Source organism: Seriola dumerili, unplaced genomic scaffold (genome assembly GCF_002260705.1).
Source record: "Seriola dumerili isolate Sdu_G_001 unplaced genomic scaffold, Sdu_1.0 BDQW01000149.1, whole genome shotgun sequence".
Classification (NCBI taxonomy): domain Eukaryota; kingdom Metazoa; phylum Chordata; class Actinopteri; order Carangiformes; family Carangidae; genus Seriola; species Seriola dumerili.
In genome coordinates, this window is record NW_019174404.1 from 3801528 (window position 1) to 3826986 (window position 25459).

Here is a 25459-nt window from a genome sequence, read left to right on the forward strand (position 1 = left end):
AATTTGCTCATGATCTTTTCGCAAATTTACAGTAGATAACAATAAATGCAAGACCCTGTAAATCATAATATATACTATATAGTTAAATGTAACATCTAACCCTGCCCCACATGAAAAGACAAGAATGCTTGTTCTGTGTTGAGCTGTTTTATACAGTCTAATAAACCTTACAGATGATTAATGTACATAAATAATAGCATACTTTTCATTTAAATGGAACAAAATTCATATGTATATATATATATATATATAGTCTATTTTACTGTATCTAACTAACTGCTGACCACAGATCCACACAAAAACAAACTGTAGACTTTACTCAAAACATTATACACTGAGAAAGGGAGAAAGAAATATCTCTTATATATATTCTTAGGTCTTTGGATCACTGATAATGAACTTTACTCTCATGAACTGATCCTGGACACAGAATACACTGGTTGGTCTGCAGGGGGCTCTGCAGAAACACCCTGAAGTGGTGTGTAACTGAGTACATCTACTCAACTACTAAGGTGCAGTTTTAAGGTAATTGAGTATTTACATTTTCTGCTCCTTTACGCTTCTACTCCTGACTGGCCACAGTCTACTTACTAATACTATAAAATTAATATAATACTTCCACATTTTAAACATAAGATAATCAGGTTAATATAATACTGTTATTGGGTCTATTGTGAACCTTTTCTGCTACTAAATGCAGCTCTTGGTCTAAATTCATACCCAAGCTTGGACCTAGCTGCCCCTATGTTTGTCACTGTCTTGCCAAAGGAAAATATGTGATGTCAAATGTCAGGAGACAGTGTGTACACTCTACACACTGAATTCTTCCAAAGTCATTGCCACCCTGGTTTGTCTGGTTGATAATCCAGTCTCAGTCAATCAAACCACTTCAAATGTCACACTTTGGTAAGAAATATAATTTTAAACAAATATGTTGACATTAAAAGTATTTGAACATCTATTGTGAAAAATGTCAAAGAACTTCAATACCCACAATGCCCTGCAGTGCACTGTGGTGATCTGTCAGCTGAGTGTGTTCTGTTTTGTTGCTTGAGTGGCATTACAGGGGTGGTAAGGGTATTTTTATGAGCAAATGTTTGTTCTTGTGTATGATTTTACTACATTTAATGCTTCTTAATGGACTGGTGGGTTGGCTAAACATCACAGGCCTGGATTCTTTCAACAAACTTGTGTCCTATGTTGTCATTGTTCTTGTGACACACTTTATACTTTTATCGGTAGCCTAAAAAGCTGACACAATTTCCCTTTTACGACATGTTTGAATCACTGTATCAAATGTGAACCAATAGAAGAAGAGGACACAATTCGTTTCAGTTGAACGTTGACCTCTTTTCTCTGCCTTTCACAATACTGGTGTTGTTAGAAGGAGAGCTTTGCTGGATTCTCTCTCAGTTCGAGACTGAAACAAGCAGAAGGGAATACACTGAATTGGACAGCGGGGCAGATTTTGTAGCTGCAGACGGGCTGACTGATTTCACGTGTGGCCGAAATGAAGAGAGCTGTGTCATTTCTGATCACTGTCTATGCTTCAGTGCCGGTTGTTCTCTACCTGTTCCCCTGGATACTGGGCCACGCCATATTTGCTCACTTGTGTAAGTACTGTGTGCTTCCCGTCCAGAGTGTTTATTCAATCTTACATCTCCAAAAATCAATATTTGTACGTATTTAAATCCAGAAATGCACAGTTTCTTAACCTAAAGCAGCATGTTGTTTGTTGTAGTTGCAGTGAGAAGACAGTTTGTCTTTTCACAAAGTAAAAGCACAAGTGTAAATAATAAAATTAGCAATGGCTGAATTCCATTTAGCTGGCTCAGTTTCAGGGTCCTGGTGATGTGCATGCTGTGACACTGTCACCCTGTCATGTTTTACTGAGCCATTTAAATAGAATGGAGCCATCATCAGTGTTGTTAGTAACACCTGTGCTTTTCCTACTGTGCTTGTGACGAGCCAAAATGTCATGTCATTGTGTGTCATCAAACTTTCTTTTAAAGACCCATGAGTCTGCCAACATTCACAGTCTGATGTAATAGCCTACTGTACATTCACTGGATGCCACAGTGTCGTGTTTTCAGTACAGCCACAATAATTAGGAGCAATGTGCACTGGATTTCCAAAATAATAAATAAGTAAAATAATACATTTTCAAAAATAGAAGAGCTGTGACTGCAGCAGTTTTTCATCAGGTTTTGAACCAAACAAACTCATAACTCATAACCTTGAACAATACCATACCATACCATACCATACCATACCATACCATACCAGCGATGTAGTTGAACTCATTATTGTTATTACAGTAATATGAACATTTTTGCATATACACTTACACACATGTGCCTCATTGTGATGTGGTAACATTTTTACCATGTCGTAAACATTTTTTGAAATCAATCAAATGTATGTTCAGTGCACTGTGTAATGCGTTACTTTAGACAAGACTCTTCACCTATATTAAACAAAGCTAGTGCCTACACAACATGCTGTCACTCATTAATTAGGGCAGATACATTTTAGTCAAATAGTAACACAAAATTATTATTATTATTTCAGTATAACTGCACTGAAAGTAATAAATGATAATACTGAAGTATGGCACATGCAGCTGTTTACAATTTGAGATAATACGATACAACGTGATACATTATGATAAGATAGACAATAAAGAGAAATCATACTGACCTTGTTTGCTCTTGTGTGCCACAGTGAGGTTTCCATTCTTTGTGGATCTTGGCCGACCTGAAGATGTTGTGAATCACACATGCAACTTCTACCTCGGCACGGAGGAAGGTATCTCAGTGGGAGTATGGTAGGTCATTTTCGGATTCCTTTTGTGTCCATTTTGAGTGCATCAGCACTTGAAAATACCGCAAGCATGTGCACATTTGGTACAGGTGTCTCCTGGCTGAATACGACAGCACTCTACTCATTCAGCGGCACGGGATCCACTCAAAAACCTACTGTATAAAACACAAGCGTATTTGTTTGGGATGCTCAGTCCTCTCCCTGTCTATCTTTGTGTCTCATAGGCATACACTCCCTGCCAGCCAATGGGAGAAGGCCGCAGGGAAAAGCCCTGAGTGGTATCGGGAGACTCTGGGAGATGGCCATCCTGTTATTATCTATCTCCATGGAAACGTGGGAACCAGGTGGGATGAGAGTGGCACAATAGAAACCCTTGAGTTGCTCCTAATGGAGTCTAGTGGGTATTACATGACTGCTCAGGCACACAAAGATTTGTGGATCAGAGGAAATGAGTCTGAAAAAGCCAAGTGTTTGTTTGTATTCATTGCTTTCATGATTTTTGTGCAGGGCGATCAAACACAGAGTAGAACTGGTGAAGGTGAGGTTTATGTTGTAAAACTGATTTTCAGTTTTTGGCGAATGGTTTTGGCTTCAAGCTTCAAGATACAACTCTGATTTGTGTTGCAGGTCTTAAGTACCGCAGGGTATCATGTCTTATCTTTAGACTACAGAGGTAAGACGCTTATTGTTGCTCTTCAGCTGATCTTTTTTTTATGAGATGCAACTGAAATTTCAGAATAAAATCCATTCGCTAATGTTGTTTTTGGATCCTGGACATCTTTGGCAATGTTCAACAACTCAAAATACAGTCTTAACATTGGTTTATAAATTTGATACTTCAGGATGCTGCTACAGAAAATGATGCATTACCTCTGTTTCGGGTCTCGGAGACCTCAGCTGTAAAACATGGTTAAATACTTGAATTTCATGTTTGCTAAATTTGTGATTGGTGTTGACAGTACTTTTTATGCAGCATTATCCCTTCCAAATAGCCAAGTAGTGACTTTGGATTTCTTTTATTGGAGTTTTATAACAGCTTGTTTATAAGAGGTCAATAAACAGGCGGTTTGACCTCTCTGACTCCAAGGAGAAGTAACGTCTCTGCAGGATAACATACTGTACACTTCTTTTTCTGTTACTGACGTTTTGACAAACAAAAGGAATTAATATTTGTTCAATATTTGGCACATCACTTGAAATCCCCCTATTTAGTATTTATAAACTGAATACAAAAGTGTAATAAATGTTTTTTTTTTTACACTATGATGTAGTTGTAAGTAGATAAAAGGGCATTGTAAGAGTTTTAGTAGTATTAATCATAATTCTGAGGTTGTAATGTGTCTTTTCATGAGGTTTTGGAGACTCCAGTGGAGAGCCCAGTGAAGCTGGGTTGACCAGTGACGCCCTCTACCTGTACCAGTGGGTAAAGCAACAAAGCAGAGGGAGTCTTGTCTGTCTGTGGGGACACTCACTTGGCTCTGGGTCAGTTTCTCTCCTGAAACTCTGTCCTTGACACTAATAGACACAACTGAAAAGATGTAGAGTTTAGGAAATTGATGACGAAAGTGTAAAAACCTACTCTCTTTTTTTCTTTTTTTTTTTGTAGGGTGGCAACTAATGCTGCTGCGAAACTACAAGAGAAAGGTGTGTTAAAATCTTTAAAGGTCCTGCACTGTCATAATAAACCCACACAGATGATTTTAAATATTTTTTCAGTCCTAACACCATTAGACCTCTTCTTTGCTGCAACTGTCAGTATGGCACAAATTACAGTGACCTCATGTAACATGTTTTTTGACATGGCAAAGCAGGAAAAGCAAGAGGTGTCAATAATAAAAGTAATGATGGCTGAATTCCATTTAGCCGCTTCATTTAAAGGTCCTGGTCTTTTGCTTGTTTTCTCACTGTGCCCTTAATCCACACCGCATGGTACCATTCTGAAATTCAGCATATTGTGGCATGTGGTCATTTAAAGCTGTAAATCTGAAGTTAATACAACATCCTTTACTATCGTTTTCTCTTTTTTGTTACTGTCTTTAATATCAGGCTCTGCTCTTGATGCTTTAATCCTTGAAGCTCCGTACACAAGAATCGGAGAGGTCGTAGCCAATCACCCGCTCGCTAAGGTGAGGCCAGCCGTTACATTTTTGTCTGTCTGCAGCCCCTCAGGGTGTTTACCAGTCCACAGCTGTCTATATTTTTGAAAAGAACAGCAGATGGAAATACTAAGACAAAAACAGCTTTAATACTACCATAGCAAATGTCTCCAGGACATTTATATTAAAAAATACTGACATTTTTTTAATAAGTCAGTCAAGACTAAATAAGGAAAGACGGGGGAAAGAGAGGCGGATAATGTGCAATAAAAGCCACAAAACGGTGCTTATATTTTGATCCAAGGCCACTGATGCACAGCAGCTCATATTTAAATTCAACTGCTGCAGCTGAGGCCACACTAAGTTCACCTGTATTGATAAAACCTCAAACAGCTCACGTAGCACGTTCTCTACCTGGACTCTTCTATCGCTAATTTGGTAAAAATGAATGATTCTTGCTGTGTGTGTGATCACATGATTAATTTTGTCCATTATAGACAATATAAATATTGAAAAATACATTATCCTGACTGTAATACATTCAGGAAATTGACTGATGTAAATCAAACAGCAATTTCTCCACAAGTATTTGTATGTGTAACAGCTCACAGGATATTGCAAAAATATCTTTTTTAATTTGTACCATCTTTTCCTCCAGATGTACATGTTCCTTCCAGGATTTGAGAGCTTGCTTTGGCACGTACTGGAAAGGAACAACATAGAATTTGCAAATGATAAAAAGTAAGTACGGTATTATCGGCTTATTGGCGTATTAGTTTCTTTTGCACAACAGTGAAATGTTCATATCTTCTGTGGTTCATGATTTGGATTTAACATTTTTATTAAATCTATCTCTGACTATGATATGTTTAATCCCAACACAGTTTAAAGACCTTGACCAGTCCGCTTCTCATACTGCATGCAGAGGATGACAACGTTGTGCCTTATCACATGGGTCTGAAGGTACAGTTAGTCTTCACGTCATTCTTTCCCCTCTCTATTTAGATAACTTCCTGTTGAATGTTGCTGCCTCTTTGCTGAATGACTCTGCACTTTGTGCTGTCTGCAGCTGTACCAGATATCACTCCAGGCTCAGAAAACACACAACACGGATGCTCGGGTTGAAATGATCTCCTACACCGCAAATCGTGGATTCTCCCACAGCAGCATCTACTTAGATCCCAACCTGTCAAATGTGGTCCAGTAAGTTTATAGTTAAACTTGTAGTTAGTTCAGTAAAAGTTTATATGTGTAATGTTTGTCCGTGGTATATGCTGTACTAATCATTAATCTGTTTTTGCAAATGTTAACTGTGCAGTTCCTGCAGACACTGTTCATAAACCACATTTCCCTCAGGAAATCTGAATAAATTTAATATTCCATCTGCTTCTTGTTGCAGGGGATTTCTTCAAAAGCTGAGACAGTAGACGGGCTCGAGGGAAGTGCGTGTGTTTTGCAGGTTTTTCGTTGCTTTGTTGCATCTGTACAGATTTGGTTTTGCCAGAAGTGGATGAACTTCTACAAACATGAAATAAAAGCACTTGATATGATATAACACAGAGAGTCTTTTTTTATTTCAACACTGGGATGAAATACTGTGGATGACAAATGAAGTAGGTTTGCATCCTTCCTTAATCAAGTTATACTGATACTGTCTGGAGTATGGGCTTTACAGCATAAACATGCAGGAATGTAATTAGAAATTCAGTTTAGTCAGCTGCTCTGTGACTGACATCCTACTGAATTCCCGAAATGCAGAAACCCCCGCCCATCCTGTACACCAGGAATGTTAAATATGAGCAAATCATTTGCAAATATTTGACCTTTCTCTCCACAGCGACTCCACATTTTCGGTATGAGCTGGGGCTGAAGGACTGTAACAGACAAGTTTCAATGCAAGTGCTTTGACAATGAAAAAAAAAAATAGATGTGATTTCTGAAACACTAAAAGTTCTTGAAAAGTTCAGTGAAGTGTGACTTGAAGGTTAAAGGCACAGAGGAACAGTTAACACATTGTAAACATAAAGGCAAGTGTTTGGTTGTGAAACAGCCTCACATTTTCTTCAGAGCTCTGGCCGTTTCCTCGATGGCCTCTCTCGGCTCATTTGGCGGCGGTATCTTCAGGTCGGTCGGCTCGACGCCCCACACCTCCGTCGCGTACTCTGTGATGGTTCTGTCGCTGGAGAACTTTCCTGTGGCTGCGATGTTCTTGATCACCATCTTCGTCCACTCCTTTGGATTCTTTGAGAGAAAAATAAACATTTTATTGTAGGTTATTTTCATTTATCTATTGCTTTATTCCTTATTCATATTCATATGTTACCCCTACTTGGTACTAGTTCCTTGTTTTGACTCTTTCTTGTTTTAAACTGTTTCTAATCACTATATATTTAATAGGCTAATTTTCAAAGGCCCCATATTGTATAAAGGTATATGTCCATGTCTTCTCTGATTATAAAGCAGGTTTGGGTTCTATATTAAGACTGTCAAAGTGCTCAGTCCACAGAGAAATGCACAGCCTGGATTCAGAAGCTGAGCCTTAAAACAAGCAGTCAGGACTTCTGTGACTTTGTGATGTCACAACTATACAGTGAACACCCTCAGCCATGCCCCAAGCCCCGCCCACCCCGACCCACCTTCCAGGTGTGCGGGATTTGGTTTCTCTGAGTGTTTACGTGAAATCTGCTGTATTTTTACTAGATCACTCAGAAAACAGTCAGCCAATCAGAAGAGAGGCTCAGACCCTCCTCTCTTCTGATTGGCTCACTGACGTGTTGTTGCTAACGCTCTAGAGAGAAGCCGGAGGTTTTTGCTTCTTAAAACCACAAACATATTTTATTATGGACATGAAAACTAAAATAAAATACCAGAAAAGTGTGTAACATGGGACCTTTAAATGCAATATAAATATTACCTTTAAAAAAATGAAAAAGAAAAGAAAATAGTAAATAAAGGTAATGAAAAAAAAACTAACACAATCATGAGAAATGTTTTGAGGCAAATGTTACCTGATAGAGCTGGCTGACTTTCTCTTGACATTTTATGTAGTCTTCAAAGTCTGCAAACACTTTGAAACTGCCGAAAGACAAAAGAGAATAAAGCAGACACACATCACATCTGACAACAACAAGATCAAAAGCCGAAAAAATGTGCATGAGTGAGGCGTCCATCGTATGAAGAACAAAATCTACCACTGACAAAAGACAGGAAATGGTTTTGGAGGTTGAAAATAGCTGCATAAAGATAAAAGTATTAGAGTTTATGCTGCTCACCGGTCATGTTTGAAGAGCATGTTAGTGAGGTCTTTGAAGAGATCTGGATTTTTGGGGCTGAAAAAGCCGCTCGTGATCTGGTCCATCACTTGTTTCAGCTCGGGAATCTTCTTGTAGTACGACATGGCATCATATCTAAGAAAGAGCGAGTGAAAGGTGGTTTAACAACATAAAAAGATGAAGAAAAGACTGTATAAAATCTTAAAAAAGAGTCTCCTTTACCCCTTTTTGTCCATTTCGGCCACTTCCCCCACCCTCATGCCGAAGATGAACAGGTTCTCCTCTCCGGCCTCCTCGGCCATCTCCACGTTGGCGCCGTCCATGGTGCCGATGGTCAGAGCTCCGTTCAGCATGAACTTCATGTTTCCTGTTCCTGAGGCCTCGGTGCCGGCAGTGGAGATCTGCTCTGACAGATCTGTGGCAGGTATGACTGACCAAAAACAGATACTTTAATTAAAACCCAAGAAGAAAATATTCTTAACTGTATTTTGGCGAAGAATCCTTTTTGATTTGAAGTAGATTTTTTGTTGCGGTGTTACGGCCGGTCGTCTGTGTGGTACCTTTCTCTGCCAGAGACACCCTGTAGTTCTCCAGGTAGATGACCTTCAGCTTGTTTCCCACCACGGGGTCGTTGTTCACCACATCAGCCACTGAGGTGATGAGCTTGATGATCATTTTTGCCATGTGATACCCCGGAGCAGCCTGCAGAGGGCGACAGTGGATGACTTACTGTAAAACAAAAAAACGTGCTGCACCGCTCCCGGGCCTGTTTACTCATCTGTGCTGTTTGTCATGTTTGCTCTGGCTGAGCTCGTACCTTTCCGCCGATGATCACCGTTCGTGGTACAAAAGGTGCATTGGGGTTTTTTCTGATGCCTTTGAAACAAAACGAAGGACACAAACTCATTGTGAGTGATGCAGTTTCAACAAAAAACTAAATATGAACACATTACACCTGCGCTCAGGTCTCTGAACCGACTGCAAATTAGTTTGATTTCCCTGCAAAGTGTTGCCTATAGTTGAACTCCTGTCGTCTTTGCTTCACTGTTGTGTCTCACATTTTATTCATGTGTTGGTGTTTTTATCCAGGATCATCAAGGATGGCAGTGTCACTTGTCGATGTCAGTGGACCCCTCGATTAATAGACAACGTTTCAATGATTGGCATTATATTTGGTGCAGATATTCATGGTGCCCAGATGATACACCCTAATGACTCTGGTGATCTCCTTACTTTATGTAGCGGCAGCAGCAGGTCACATTATTCACTTACGCAGTACTTATTCAGTGAAGTGATAGCTCAACGTTTAACATGTTGACTGGCGTTTTGCATAGGTATATACAATGTTCATAGTTCCTACTGTCTCTGGTGATCCTGTCACTTTTCCTCCAGCACCATCAGGAGGTTTTCTCTTTGATTGAATTGTATTGGCAACTACCAGATGTTTTGCAAAGAAATTTGGTGCAAAAAAAAAAAAAACACCCTTTGTGCACGAGTGGAGGTGCTGGCAACTGCGAGATAATAAACGGGGGCAGGACCGAGGGCTTAAATATACACATACGGGTTGTGTAGTGATTAGCAATGACACACAGGTGTGAGCACCTCAGACAATCAGTGTGGTCTTTAACACGCACAGTTGTGATTGATTTTTTTCTGATCAGCATTTCTTATTGTGAGCATTTCCACATGTATTTAAATCAAATTATCATTTAAATCAAAGCACGTCTGTGTCTGAGGAACTGTTGCAGCCTCACCACTTGCACAGTTGTTGAGTCTTGGTCTTGTTTTCTAGTAAAATCTCTCCTAACGTATCAATGTATCTGTCTTACTGTGTTGTACGTCTTTAAAGACGCTGAACTACCACTGCGTATGAGATCACCATTAACGATCTGCTCATCTTTCAGGTGTTACCTGGAGCCTATCCCAGCTGACATGCATAAGAGACAGAGATACACATGCCACATCTAATAGGAATACACCTGTGAAAGGACAACAGCATGAAAGCAAACTGCTGATAAAACTGCTTCCTTGTTTTTACCAGTCTGACGACTATCTGGAAAATTCCCACACTTGCTTCACACGGCAGGTGCGTGTCTTCCGCACCGAATCATCCGCATCATGTCAGATTGTGTCATGTAACTCATCACTCACAGAGAATCAGACCTACGGAGACTTGTGAAACCCTCTGGCACTTAGTCATCAAACATGGGTGATTTCACATACGGTTGTACATGGTGATGATGTGCAGGCAGTTGAGGAGCTGCCGCTTGTACTCGTGGATTCTCTTCACGTGGACGTCGAACATGGAGGACGGGTTGATTTTCACCCTGTACTCTTTCTCCAGGTACTGAGCGAATTTCACCTTGTTGTCCTGCGAGAAAACCAGAGATACGTGACAAGTTATCAACGGGGGAGTCGTTCACTGATGTGAGGTCGCTGAGTCACAGGCGCGGCCTGTCTGGACGCGCACTGAGTTTAAAGCAGGAAAAATGCAATGAGGCAACACACGAATTAATCAGATCGTAATGTCTTTGCCTGTTTTGACGTGCAGAGGAAATAAACACGTTAGAGATGGTATTTTGTATTACAGGACAGTCGGAACAAAGCACCCACTGTGCATGTACAGCAGCATCATGCAATCATCAGTGGGCTGTAACATGAACACAGGGACTAACATGCTGTGGAAGACTTATTTTAAGCAATTAATCAGCTTTATCACGTCAGATAAAGCCTCTAAATCTGTTTATAGGCATTTTTTAACCTTTCTTTAAAACTTTTTTTTAAAACTTTTAAACAATCTGGACATTACTGAATTTTTTTTAAATGTAATTTCTTTTTTCTGTCATTCATTAGTGGACACTCTGTTTTTTTTTTTATGATTTGGCTCTCAAATAGTTTTTTAAATGAAACCATCTCAGAGAAAGAAAATATCCCTTTGGTGGAAATGATAATAAGTGATCATCTGAAACAACATCACGCCTCTGGTTAAATGTGTCATTCTTATCATATGTTATTCTATCTTATGTTTTATTTAGGTTAATGTCATGGTGTAAAAAGAAAGTAAGAATATAACCCTAAGAATAGAAACTGTAACTACGTCGTACAGCACTTGAGTAAATGTACTTGCTCTGGACTTTACCTGCTTGACTTTAGACACGTCCCGGATGAAGGCGGCGTCGTCAACAAAGTCATTCAGCATCTGAAGCTGGCTGAGGTCCTTCACATAATCCTCCCCGATGACCTGAGACAGGTGTTAAATTTCACAGTGAAACGTGTGAAAAACGAACTGTCTGTGAAAATACTGCTGAGCGTTCGGGGGGGGGGGTCTTAACCACTACACGGTCTCTTGGCAGTGGATGGTGTAGTTATTGCTGTGGCGGCTCAAACAGACCTCAGCGATAAGCTCGGCCAGTCCGGGGTTGCAGAGCAGCAGCCAGCGTCTGGGAGTGATGCCGTTGGTTTTGTTCTGAAACTTCTCTGGTTCCAGTTCACTGAAGTCTTTAAATCTGCAGGAGGAAAAACAGAAACGCTCCTGAGGAAAAGCTCAAACTGGTGTGTGATAGAAACACTGTATGTGGATGAAGAGGTTAAACGAGTATACAGGTTGTATGTGTTGTATCTCCTCAACCATTAATTGTGATTTTGGCATTTTTGAATACAGGCTACAGTTTACCGTGATCGTGATAGTTTGGGTTTAACCTAAATAGTATTGATTTACTGTGACTGACTTTTCTGTGCGTCATTATTTTTTGCCCACAGTTGTGTGTTTTTGTCTCACACGTCAGTCTTGATGATGTTGGAGTGTATCTCTGCAACGCCGTTGACAGCGTGAGAGCCCACGATGCACAGGTGAGCCATGTTCACCCTCTTGCATCCGTCCTCTTCGATCAGAGACATCTTCCTCAGTTTGTCGACGTCTTCTGGAAAGAGAGCGGCGATCCTCTGCCGCAACGAAACAGACACAGGCACAGCTTCAGGGTTTTCATATTCGTCTGTGGTTGGTCAGTAATAGACATTGTATTTTTCCTTATTGCACTTTTTCTCTTTCATCAGTTTGTGATTACACGTAGTTTAAATGCGGGGAAATGGAGACCAACACCTGGATGACCTATTCCTTCAGGACTACAACTATGTCTGACCGTGCACAAGCCGCAGTACGTACATTGAGGTGGACCTGGTTGATCTGGTAGATGATCTGCAGGTGTCTGGGCAGCAGCGTCTCCAGCAGCTCCACAGGCCAGCGCTCCAGAGCCTCGGGGAGGACCGTGTGGTTGGTGTAGGCGAAGGTGTGCCTGGTGAGGTCCCAGGCCTGCACGAGGGAGGAGGAGTTTATTTCCTTAATTCAAGTCTATGGCGATTATCGCATCACAAGTCACTCTCAAAAAGCAAAACGGCTGAATTCAAATGAGCTCACCGTGTCCCAGTCGAGTTTCTCAATGTCCACGAAGATTCTCATCAGCTCGGGGATGGCCATGGCTGGATGAGTGTCGTTCAGTTGGATGGCGACCTGGAAAACAGGACATTCTGTAGTGATGCTGCTGTTGCCTTATTATTGACTTGTTATGTCGGTGAACAACAGTAGGAGCTTGAGAGTGTGTTGATGATGTACAGGCTCCATGATTGAAATGACAGTAAAGTTTACCTTTAGCCTCTTCTCAGTATTATGAAAGAAGCAGCTGTGAAACACTGACAGACAGAAAAGCCAGAGGGCTGCAGGGGTTTTACGTAAATCATGATATTATATCTGCAGGGTTTCTCTCTCTGTGTCATAAAACATAAATTCTGCTGGTGCTTTAATAGATTTTGTTTTCCGGCTAACAATGCATTTTTACAAAGCAGTGCAAATGGATTTTTCTTGGTGATTATCTCTTGAGTAAATGTTTCTGTTGCACCTCTGCTCCGCTTGGAGGCACCTCGACTCAGGAGGAAAACCAGCTTGTTGAAACTGGCACCTTGCTTGTGGCAAGTGAAGAAATACACCTCAGACACTTCCCTTTTGCATTTAAGAGGAACTTACTTTGTCTGGGAAACTCTCGAAGGAGGTGCGACCACCTGTGCCCTTCTTCGTGGTCTTGAAGCGGCGGATGATGTCTTGGAGCGTGGCTGCCACCACAAAATACTCCTGCTTCAGACGAAGTTCTTTTCCCTCAAAGAACTAGAACAGAGACAGACAGGAGAGCTAGGTTTTAGTTTTGGACAGAACAGTTACAGTTAGCCTGGTTGATGATACATTTCCTGTTAAAGAAGATTATCTTGTGATAGAAAGATGTTGAGGCATCACTGGCTTATTGCTACAATCACATACTCGCACCAATATGTGCGTAATGACGAAATCTTGAACTTACATTGTCATTGGGGTAAAGCACACGGGAGATGTTCTCTGCCAGATTCCTGTCCAGCACGGCCTGAATATAATCTCCAACATTAACTGCAGACAGTTAAATGCATTTTAGTTACACTGATACCATATTATATATATATATAATATAATATATACCCTGCTTGTGATTTAAAGTAAAAATTAAACTCTGCAGGGGAATAAAAAACTGCTGCATTTGATCTATTTTGCAACCCATACATCTTGTTGCATGTTACCGGTGTTGCAGCTGTTTCCGTCTCTCGCAAAGTTTCTCTGTCGAAAGCTACAATGAAATGCAGAGTCTGTTTTGCAAAAGTATAGACTTTAAAAAAAAAAAAAAAGACAAGACAAGTATTAGGACTCACAGTCTCTCAAGTTAAAGTCGTTGGGCGCGCGCGCAGACCAAAGCCTCATGGTGTTTACAGTGTTGTTCATGTAGCCGGGGATGGGTGTGTCGTAAGGCATCGCCAGCACCACCTGCACGGAGAAAAGGCCAAACAGTCTGACTCAGCAACACAGTGACCTCACCATTTAGCATTAAGATGGAGTTTAAACCAGTGTTTATTAAATACTATAATGTATTCGTAAGCAGATATGAGTATTTATTCATGTTTAAAGTGTTGCTGATAATGTTAATAGAAGTTTACAAAAATAAAAGCCTGTGTTTTTTTTTTATCTAATCGACAGTTCAGTATCAGCACCTGGGTGTTGACCCATTTGGAGCCGTCTCTCGTCTCCTCCACCCGTCCGTAGAAGTGAACTGGCAGCATGTACTCAGGCCGTGCTTTCTCCCAGGGGTTTCCATGTCTCAGCCAATCATCTGCCTCCTCCACCTGCAGCAGGTCGGTCCAGGGCAAAGAGAGAGAGAGAGAGAGAGGAGGACGGGTCATTAAGCAACACGCTACAGTGGCCGCTTATCTGACCTCTGTGCTGCAGACAGAGGTTGGGAAAAGGAGGACTTCCTTCCTGTGATGAATCAGTTTATTACTATGTCACATCAAACCCAATCACGGTGAGTGAATAAAACGCACCAACCTCCACTATATTTACTTCTCACCTGCAGCAGGGATTAGACGTTAACAGTTCATCAACCCTCAGTGAAAAAAAAAAAAAAAAAAAAAAAAAAAAAAAACAAAAAACACTCAAGGCTCAAACCCTGCTCAGCGTTCAGAAGTGCATGTTTACACTGAGGGTTTGAACTGCAAATAACCAGCAGAATTCAAAAGGGCAAAAGCCTTTAGTTTTGGAATCTCTTATCACAGCTGTGGGTTTTTTTTTCATCTAAAACCAACCACCAGCTTGCACCACCTCACAGGTACTGGGGGGGGGGGGGGCAGAGCACAAGCCAAATTACTGTTAATGATTAGCCTGTGATGTATTATGACCTAATTAACGTCTACTTTGTTCCTCCCAACAGCATGAACATTCAGAGTGAAAGATAAGACAGACATGTATGGAGGTTAATCTGACGGAGCTGTGTAGAAACTGAACCGTGCAGCTGCAGTTACCTGCCAGCCGTCTCTTATCTTCTGGTTAAAGATCCCATATTCATATCGAATGCCGTAACCGTAGGCCGCCAGACCCAAGGTGGCCATGGAGTCCAGGAAACACGCTGTGTGCAGAAGAGTCGTTCACAGTTATGCGTGAAATCAAACATTCAAACTCTGTAGTGTTGAACTGAGAAATTAAATGTTGGTTCATTAAGAGTCTGTCGCAACATTTCTGTGGCCGCAAGTTGCTTCACATGTTCAATAGACACTCACACAAGAACTGTGGAGAACTGCCAAAACTGGCCGAGCTATTATAATGGAGAGACAAAGTGTTTGCATGCAGAAATGACTAGAGCTTCATCCATTTGCTGGGTTTCATTGTCATTTAAAAAAAAAAGCATAATGTAATTATTTTCCATTTTCTATCTTCACACATGTGCAGCCTTTTTACCTGCCAGTCTGCCCAGACCTCCGTTCCCCAGACCAGCATCCTCCTCCATCTCCTCCAGCTCCTCCATGTCCAGGCCGAGCTACAGCGGAGGGCAACACAAAATCCCACTGTTAACTTTTTTAAAACATTTTTTTTTATGAGAAACACCACAGTCACAATGTGTTCTCAGCGTGTGTGTGTGTTTGTGTTTGTGTTTGTGGTTGCTGAAGCCTCTGTTTCCTATAAACTTCAGTCTGACCTGGTAGATGGCCTCGTCGCAGGCGTTCTGCAGCCCCAGGTTGATCATGGTGTTCTGCAGCGTCCTGCCCATGTAGAACTCCAGAGACAGATAATACACCCTCTGGACAAAAGACAAGAAAGAAACAGGAACACTGTGAATCTCTGCACGGACTACATCTTTTACAGAGACTGTATGAATATTAAGTACAAACAAATATTTATGATCTGCTTTGGTTGATTATGCAATGAAGGTGCAGAAGTGCAGTGCAGAGCTGAAGGAAGCAGGAACAAGCAAACATTTTCCTGCACAAAATAGCTGAGTAAACATGACGCAATGAACTAAAAAAAAAGAAAAAAGAAAAAAGAAAAAAAAGCTCTACCTCTTGAAAATGTGGAAAGTTTTATGCAACAGCAAAACGTTGCACACAACCTACTTCCCATAAAAAAAAAAGCAAAAACATGCCACAGAACCTGCTCCTTCAAAATAAAAACACCAGCCATGTAGGCAAAAGGTGATTTGAAATGTGCATTTCCTGCATCTGAAAAACCTTTTACAGTGAACTGATTGAATGAATGAATGAATCTCAAAGTGTCTAAAACATATTTCCAAAGATTGTCTCTGCATGTAGAGGTATCGCATCTCACTCTCAAGTGAATGTGGGATGTGTTTTTACAGTATGAGATAGGAGAGGTTTAGTTTCTCATTGACACTGAAGCCTCTGCTCTTTACCTTTGGGTCTGCCTCATAGTAAAACTGCTGTGTTCTGATCCATCTCCCCACCAGGTGATCTCTCACAGTGTGGGCCAGGGCGAAGTAATAATCCCTGGGAGTTGCGATGTTCCTGTCTTTCACCAGAGTGAAGTGCAGGTGTCGATTGAAGCCCTTCTTCAGCTCTGCAACGTTCTCCACTCCTGCAATCCCCCTGATGCTTATCTGCTTGCGCTTCTCTTGGTCGGTGAGAGGTGTCGCCATGCTGGGAGGGTTAGGGTTTGGTCCTGTGGTCGGTTGAGTAGACGGTCCTGGGCTGGAAGAAGTGAAGTTGACAGGAAACGTGGTGGCAGTTTTCATGCAGCAGTCTCCGCCTTTTGCTGGTTTTCATTGGTGAGTGCAGGGGGAGGGTGTTTCCCTGTCAGGCCCCTGCTGAGCTGCAGAGCAGAGCAGCAGGAGAAGGTGAACAGAAACACTACAGAAATGAAGCACTGAGGGACTGATTGTCCTGTTAAAGTTGGCACAAGTCTCTATCATTTGCATTTATAGGTCATATTTTATCATAAGTTCATTCACACATGTTAGTTACATGAAAACAAAAAGAAACAATGATATTCTGACAATTAAATACACCTTTATTCTTCCTCAGCATGGTCCAACTTCACCATGGAAACAAAGAAACACTCCAAGCAGCTCCACGATAAAGTGACTGAAAAGTACAAGTCAGAGAAGCTGTACACACTCTTGGTTAACCAGTCATAACTTTATGGGAGTGTGTCAAAGAGAAAGACAGCAGGCCCCTGGTGGCTTGTGGGGGAAGAGGTTAAATGAATCAGGGAGAGAAACCTGCACAGTCTGCAAGAAGCGTGTGATTTAGGAGAAGAATTGTGTCCCAGAGAGACAATGAACCTCTGCATAAAGCCACAGCAACAATGACAGTGTGATGGAGAGGCAGAGTCAGAGTCCAGATCTCAATCTAACGGAGACTTTGTGCCTGGACTTGAAAACGACGGTTTTCACTAATTTTGCATAGAAGGATGTGTCCAGATGTGCGAAGCTGATAGAGACACAGACTCAAGGATGTCCTTTTTGCTGAACGAGCATCTGTACTTAATTGTATACTGAACATTTTATTCCTTTATTAGATAGTGATGGTGGTCAAACCAGGACCGCTGGGGTGCTCACCGCTAAGTGACAGGTCGACCACATGCAAACTATATTTATAATCTACTTCTGTTGATGAAGACAGATTAAATCTCCTGTAACTCGCTGGTGTTAAAAAAATTTAAAAAAAAAGGAAAAACCTCCAAAGGGCTCCAGGATGAGACAGATAAAATATTCCAGACCTTGTTGACACCTATTTATTGAATATTCACACATACAGAAAACACAGAGCCTCATATTACACTTCAACTCATCATAATAATAGCAGTAATATGGCAATGATAGACATATAATCATAACAATCATAGTAATCATACGGTGTTAAAATCATAGTAGTAACAATGTTCATTTCATATTCGTAAAATTCTCCATAGACATATTTCAGCATCAATGTAAATAATAATAATAACCTCGGATCAAACTGGGCAAAAAGGAAAAAATCACTTTGGAGATAAAATGAGGTTATAGTGCAGGTAACACACACTCACACACACACACACACACTCAGTCACACACACACACATATGTATGTACATTTGGAGATATAACACCCAGTGTCGCCCAGCGACTGTGTGTACGTTTTTAATAATTCATAAAAGTTTTATGAGGCTGTGATAGAATTCAAATCCTCCCCCCGGGTCTATTTTAATATCATTAAAGTGTATTTGGCTGGTTGAGAAAGAATAAACGTTACAATCACACACTTTTTAAAGTCAGCACCCCCATGTGTTCAGTACAGAAACACACAATTGTCACTTTTCAATCACATTTTCTCACATGCTGCGTTAAAAGAGTATTTACCTAGTAAGAAACAAACGTGTGTGTGCGTGTCATCTCTTACTGGACATATGAGCCTTTAATAAACTGTTTTGCTGAATTAAACTGGTTTTTGTTTAATTGTCCTGGAATCTGAGGTTGTGTAATGCCGTGATAATGGCTGCACTTGTCTGCGTATGAGTCAAAGGAGGCTCTCGCTGCTCGGTGACCCACTGCGGAAAGAGCTGCTTTTGTACTGTGGTATTATAATTACGGCCGGACAAAAGGCTCATCCTTGAAAAACAGCCAATTAAATGTTGCATAAATCGAAGCTTGAATTCGGCCGAGCAGGACAGGCTGCGCAACCAGCTCGGTTTAGTTTGTCACTGTAAGCACACATGCACATATCATACTGGATATTGTAAAGTTTACTGTGTGCAGCCATTTTCTAGCAGCCACGTGATATCAGTCCCAGATGATTTACAATCAGTGAAACCCCAGGGGAAGAGAAAAAAACAAAAAACATTAGAGAATTTAAAAAGTTAAGAAAACACACCTTGCCATACCTGACTGTAATATTCCCTTCAATACTGTGGTTATTATATCCATAGCAAACATGATCACTGTTGAATTTTGCCCTTTTTTTTTTTTTACGATAGAAAAAATATAGCAGCAGGTGAAGTCAGGCATCACAGATGTTAAGGTTGACTCTGCTGAAGCAATGAATCTAGTTTGTAGCAAAGTTTCATAAATCTTTTGGGTATTGAAGAGGGGGGGGGAAAGGCACACCCATGAAGCTCAAACACATGATAGCACCTCATGTAAATGCTAGACATGTACTGTACGTGTCATGGCTATGATACTCCGGTAAACTTTTTAGGCATCTCTAACAGGCAACTGCTCCCTCGAACCGACGCCCGAACATTTCAACCTCAGTCACAGTTAGCCATGCTAGCTGTGTGGAGTCTGTGTCGGCCTGAAGCTTTGGTCCGGACTGAATTATGTCAAAAACTAGTGGATGTGTTGCTCAGACATTTTGGATGGACGTTCATGGTCCCCGAACTAAAAAGTATATGGACTTTGGACTCCTGTGATTTTTTTTACTCCAGCACCAGCATGAGTTTAAAATGTTTGTTTTTTGGTAACATGTCTTGACAGCTATTAAATGGATTGCCACATAATTTTGTACAGACATTCATGGTTCCCAGATGATTTTTCTTGATCCTTGACTTTTCCTCTAGCGCCACCAGCAGGTCACTGTTATTACTTGTACTCTGAAATACCTCGATATCTATCAGGTGGATCGGCACAAAATTTTTGTACAGATACAGATTCCTGTTCTCCAGAGGATGTACCCTCATGACTTTGGTGATAGTCTGACCTTTCCTCCAGCACAACTAGCAAGTCATAGTTTCACTTATTGCGTGAAATATCCCAACATGCACTACATTAATATGCACAAATCATTTTTCAGAGATTCATGGCTCCCAGAGGATGAATCCTAATGACTTTGGTGACCCACTGATTTTTCCTCTTGCGCCACCACTGTGGTTTTGAGGGAAATATCTCAACAACTACTTGATAGAGAGCCATGTGATTTGGTGCTCGCCATTCATGTGCTTCTAAGGATGAATTGCAACAACAATGGAGACACATACATTTTTTCTCTAATGCCATCATCGGATCGATTTGGTGCCATCACCAAAAATGACTATTCTCCCATCAGCCATCGCTGTATTCTGTATTAGTGCTGATTAGCAGACGATAGCATGCTAAGCTAGGATGGTGCACATCGTAAACATTATACCTGCTATTTATCAGCATGCTAGCATTGTCACTGTGAGCATGTTAGCATTAGCATTTAGCGTAAAAGTATCACTGTATCTATGCACAGCCTCACTGAGCTGCTAGCATGGCTAAGTCTTAAGAAATGTCCTTGTCTCACATCGAGGAGGCTGTTGCCCGAAATGTAATGCCACAAAAAAACATCCCCGTGCATCATCACCGCTCCTGTTGCTTTTGTCTGACATAAACTGGTTCTCACAGTAACTGAAACTCCAAACGACATTTGTAAAGCGACAAAAAGATTCAGTTACTTCCTCTCTGTAATAACTAGACATCAAATAAAGGAACAATGATGAATTCTCATTGAAAAACTCTGAACATCAATAACTTATTTAGCTATACACCTCTTTGCAATAGATCATTTCAATAACAATATTACAAAACTACCAGGATTCAGTCACCTACAGTAAAAAAAAAGCCAGAACTAAGCGAGCTGCTGTAGCACCTTATTCAAATAGCTTCACAGTCATCATCTTTAACTCACTTCCACGCACAGAATCGCCTGCTTTTATGATACATTACACCAAAAATACCCTCCTGTTTTGTTCTGAGAGCTGCACTGCAGAGAAAGGCTTTGCTTCCAGTATCATTTTATACATTGATGCTGTGGTTTTTTTTTGTTTTTTTATTTATTTATTTTTTTTTTACAGACGATACAGAAGGTTCACATGAGCTAAGCCACTAAGAAAAGCGTCTCATTTACACGGACGAGGATGCGACAGTGACGCGGCTGAGAGTCGGGCTATTGCTCTCGTCCAGGTTTCATTGCTGCTGCTGCTAACCAGTCTCAACCCATCCACTCACACACACACACACACACACTCACTCACACACACAAAAGACGACCTCTCGTGCTCCCCCTGGTGTGGAGATGTTGGTGACAGATACTGATACTGACGCACGATGATGTGTTTGCGCATGTGTGCTTTTGAAAACGAGAAGGATCAGGATGATGGTTCATGACGGTATGATGGCGGCTCCATTTTCAACTCATTTACAAAGCAACCAACTTTCTTTAAAGACATTGTTGAAAATTTTGGGAAACATTCACTTAGCTCGATACCACTCTCATGTGAGCCACAGTTAGCTTAGCTTAGCATAAAGACTTGAAACAGGGAAAGAAGTAGCTCCGTCTTTCTCTGTCCAAAGGTAACCAAATCTGCCTGTTAGCAGCTTTAAAGCTGTACATGCATCTTGTTTGTTTAATCCGTATAAAAATTCAAATGTAAACACAACAATTTGTGGTTTTACAGGGGTTAGGTGCCACACTTTATCTTGACACCATAAAACTACAACTTTGTGTTTATACGCTACGGTTTTTGTACAGATTATAAAAAATGACACATCATGTTTTAATAAGCGATCTTTAGAGGTGTTGAGGTGGTCTCTGAAGTTTGGACAGAAGCAGGCTAGCTGTTTCCCTCTGTTTTCAGTCTTTGAGCTAAGCTAAGCTAACCAGCTGCTGGCTTGTAGATACATATTTACCAGACAGACATGAGAGTGTTATCAGTCTTCTCATCTAACTCTTGGCAAGAGAGTAACTTTTTTCTTCTTCTCCAAAATACCAAATTCCTTTAAGCACATGTTATAATGACTGTACATAAATTTATAGCTTTGCCGATCCATCAGCTTGAGATCGCAATTATTTTTCAACAGGAGTTCACCTTCTTCAACTATCTGTCTCATGTCAAAATACAAGGTACGGATGGTGAAGCACTGTCCGTTTTGACAGTGTTCTGCAGATGGTCCGTGTGTCCAAGGTTTAGGCATGATAAAGGCATGGCTCAGCGCTGGATGGGGCCTGTTACACAGAGTCATGGGGTCAGTCGGTCAGGGGGACAAGAGGAGGGGGAGCAGGGTGGGATCATAGTTAATGACTGGCAGGATGAACCCTGGGAAAACCTGGAGAGGTTTTCCCAAACTGGGTGGCGGTGAGTCTTTAGCACACAGAGCCAGTTGGATCTGCCTCCCCGGGGGTGTAGAAATCTGGGATGGGTAGACCAGTGTGCAGTGTGACCTGCAGAGAAATACATTTGCATACAAATATATGGGTTAATAAAGTATGGAAAAAAAAAAGAAGAAAAAAAAAAAGTTAGATTTTTGTCCTGTGCCTGCAGGTGGAGCTGTTGAACTACCTCCTCAGTGAGCGTTTTGTCTTGGAGGCAGTTTGCTTTCATCACCCAGAAACAGCGCTCACTATGAGAAAACTGGCTGTGAGCAATACGAAATTCAAAGCTGCTAACTGTTGTTAGGGCTTTGAAGCTTCCTCTTTCAAGGTTTAATCCTCTGAGCCCATATTTTTAAAACTTGGAAAAGCAGTTTTAATGAATAATAACTGTACTCATGTGATACTTTATTGATCTACAAGTAGAAACCTCTGTTTTTGCTTGCAGCATCACTCAGTGCGCTCAGGGAGCCAGGGCCTGCTATAAAACAGCTTCAGGGGGTGTTTGCATGTTGATCAGTTACTATGAATCAAATGTGACTCTGGAGGGTAAATCAACTTATTATATATGGTTTATTTAAGACTGCACAGTATTTAAAATGGATTATAATGGAAGTTTTAAGTCTAAATAATGCAGGAAAAATACACTAAACTGAAATACTTTAAGCAGTCTTCCACAAGCCCCTGAACTTTGTGGAGGTGCACTACTAAATCAGTACTCCTTTAAATAGTAATAGTAAATAATTTTATAATGTGCAAGATGTTTTGTGGAACAGAAACTTCAGCAGCAGAATGACATATTTTAGTTCAATTCTAACCTCTGAAAAAGCCCTGACCCGTCAGTGGTTCAGTCCTTTCAAACTCATAATGTGCATAACACTCTTCAAACCCACACAATTTCATCTTAAACTTTAGTGGAGAAAAACTTAACGTTTCCAAAGATACTGAATAAATCAGGCTGAATTCTGGGGAAATGCTGGCTTTAAGAAAACTAATGCAAATAGATGAAACACAAGCAGATTTTGTTCTGTATTTGCTTCTGTTTTGTTGATCTTCATGTGTTGAATTGTTTCTAAAACGATGCATGAAACATCTTGAAAACTGTCTCATCTGTCTGCAGGTTAGAACAGCCTTATAAAGAGTTCTGCAGTGGGAAAAAACTCCATGTTAAGGGGTTAATTTGCCAAAATAATTAATGAATATCATTATATAATCTTGTACACAGTATCAGTCTGTACCTGGACATTTCGGTTGAGGCTGATGGCGGGGTAGTAGACGCCCTCCAACCCTTCAAACGCCACCGGACCCTGCTGCTCATCGTTGATGAGGAAGATGACGATCCTGCGTGTGAAGTCGAGCAGCACTCCTATCGTAGACCCTTTACTGATGCCGCCGTCCGATCTGCTCAGATGTAAAAGAAAAGCTATTCTCAGTAACATCCTGTGGAATATCTGTAAAAGCCCTTCCCTCCTTACTTAATGTCGCTTTGATGATCCTTTCTCGGTTTATAAAACAAAATCTGTTCGTTTGCACGCGCTTCACTTCCTTCCCTCACCTGTTGGTGTGCGAGTTGTTGTGCATGAACCAGGAGCGGTTGTTGTCCACGTACATGGCCCAGGCCTTGTCGTCCTTCCCCAGCATCACATCCTTCAAGACGTCGGCCCGAGCGATCCCGAAGGCCGGGTCTGGGTGGTTGTCATAGCGATCGATGGTCATCTCCCAGTAATGCACACCACGGGAGAAAGCGGAGTTACCCATGACCACCCTGTCATCGTAGCTGTTGCACGTCACCGTCAGGTTGTCGTTGGAGAAGATGATGTCCGGGTGAGCGGACACTGGGTCAAAGGTGAACCAAGCAACTGTGCACAAGAAGAGTTGCACATCGTGTCGTTTAGCATCAGTAAAACCTCTAATACAGTAATGACAGGAATGTTGAACAGACTTTACAAAGGAGAAGTTGGAGGTCAGATGAGGTGAAGTTACACGGTCAAAGTTTCTAAATGGAAGGAATAACACATGAGAGAAGATGAGAAGATTAACTATCACTATATGATGCCCTGAGATTAAAAGTCCTTAGCATCACACTATATAACTTAACATATAACTTAATGCTAATAATCTTAATAATCTTAATAATATCACACCTGTGTCAGACAGGCTGCAAATAATAGTTGCTGTTTGTTTTCACCTGCTTGGAACCAGACGGGTGGTGACAGCTACAGAGTTCAGAAATAGGTAAGTTCTTAAAAAGCTCTTTAAAATAGTTGGTTTAGTCATTTTTCATCAATTATATATTTTAAAAAAATAGATGGATTCTTAAATACCGGAAATCCTCATTTCACTTTGTAGAATATAATACAGGTAAACAATGATGACACATAGAATATAAAAACTGAATCTAAAGATTGTATCGTGGTTGAAGTTGTTGTGGAGAAGAATAAATTATTATTTGTGTTTATTTATATTTACCATATTTTGTTGAAGTTGATCAGATATGAAGATACTGAGGTTGAGCTTGTTTGTTTGAAGTGTTTGTTGCACATTACGTTATGTGTTTTATCATGTTTTTATTTGAATTGTGGGTCTTTGTTTTGTGTGTAAATTGTGTATATGGAGAAATCTAACTAAAATCTTAAATAAAAATGTTCTTAAAATATACTAAACTGACTTCAAAATACATTCTTAATCATTTCATATCTTTTTCTTTTACCATAAAGGGTGACTTCAGTCAAAATACAAAAGAAAAGACAAGGTCTGAGTAAAAGGACTTAGCTGCACTAATCAATATTTTTTATTTTAAAGGTGTCAAATTATTTTATGTAATGGAAAAGTCTCACTCACAGTTACTAAAATAAAAAAAGAGAGAAACATCTCCAGACACTGCAGCTCCCCTCAGCTCCTTTTAGCCTCTTTTAAAGTTCACTGTTTCGGTTCACGCTCACTGTGTTCAGTGAAAAAGCCCACTGACCCACTGTGCACTACATGCCCAGCATCGAACATCAAACAGACAAAGTTAACGACTGGGCTGGTGGTCTTAGTGGAGCCTTTAGCAGCTAAAGAGACAGATATTTCCGTCAGTAGCTGGTTGAGACCAAAACAAGGGGTAAAATTAGAGTGAATATTGGACTTAGAGAAACACAACTACAAATGAATATTAATGGTCCTACTGCCAAATCTGCTTCAAGGGGATAGCATGTCCATGTTGGTTTATTCTCACTGAATAAAACCCAAACTCTCTGCGTAGCTTGATTCCTCTCAGTAAAATATACTTAATGGTAATTTAATTGAATTGTTCCTTCAACAGCAGGTTAAATCAAATGCTAACAATGG

The 25459-nt window shown here is 40.7% G+C and overlaps 3 protein-coding genes across 4 annotated transcripts in view; 1 reads left to right on the forward strand and 2 right to left on the reverse strand.

The window, feature by feature from the left end:
• Positions 1–1349: 1349 nt before the first annotated feature.
• Positions 1350–6843, forward strand: abhd12b (abhydrolase domain containing 12B). Its single transcript, XM_022750331.1, has 12 exons — positions 1350–1613; positions 2725–2827; positions 3048–3167; positions 3331–3361; positions 3451–3496; positions 4176–4305; positions 4430–4467; positions 4870–4949; positions 5578–5660; positions 5804–5882; positions 5989–6122; positions 6319–6843. Exons 1-12 carry the CDS (start codon positions 1511–1513, stop codon positions 6344–6346), a joined length of 975 nt encoding a protein of 324 aa, XP_022606052.1. The 5' UTR covers positions 1350–1510; the 3' UTR covers positions 6347–6843.
• On the reverse strand, positions 6472–16728 carry pygl (glycogen phosphorylase L). Its single transcript, XM_022750330.1, has 20 exons — positions 16441–16728; positions 15730–15831; positions 15492–15570; positions 15059–15162; positions 14252–14383; positions 13916–14027; positions 13537–13619; positions 13209–13346; positions 12606–12698; positions 12354–12500; positions 11970–12133; positions 11583–11697; positions 11331–11432; positions 10415–10562; positions 9009–9067; positions 8752–8893; positions 8414–8621; positions 8192–8326; positions 7928–7994; positions 6472–7160 (listed from the first exon to the last, which is right to left on the reverse strand). Exons 1-20 carry the CDS (start codon positions 16681–16683, stop codon positions 6972–6974), a joined length of 2562 nt encoding a protein of 853 aa, XP_022606051.1. The 5' UTR covers positions 16684–16728; the 3' UTR covers positions 6472–6971.
• Positions 16729–21972: 5244 nt separating this feature from the next.
• The window catches only part of trim9 (tripartite motif containing 9), a 36056-nt gene continuing 32569 nt past the window's right edge, over positions 21973–25459 (reverse strand). For both annotated transcript variants that reach the window (XM_022751275.1, XM_022751274.1), the window contains 3 exons: positions 23685–23988; positions 23368–23530; positions 21973–22201 (listed from right to left, as the gene is read on the reverse strand). In XM_022751275.1, coding sequence (XP_022606996.1) covers positions 22124–22201; positions 23368–23530; positions 23685–23988 — 545 coding nt within the window. In that variant the 3' untranslated portion in view covers positions 21973–22123. The remainder of the gene's footprint in view (positions 22202–23367; positions 23531–23684; positions 23989–25459) is intronic.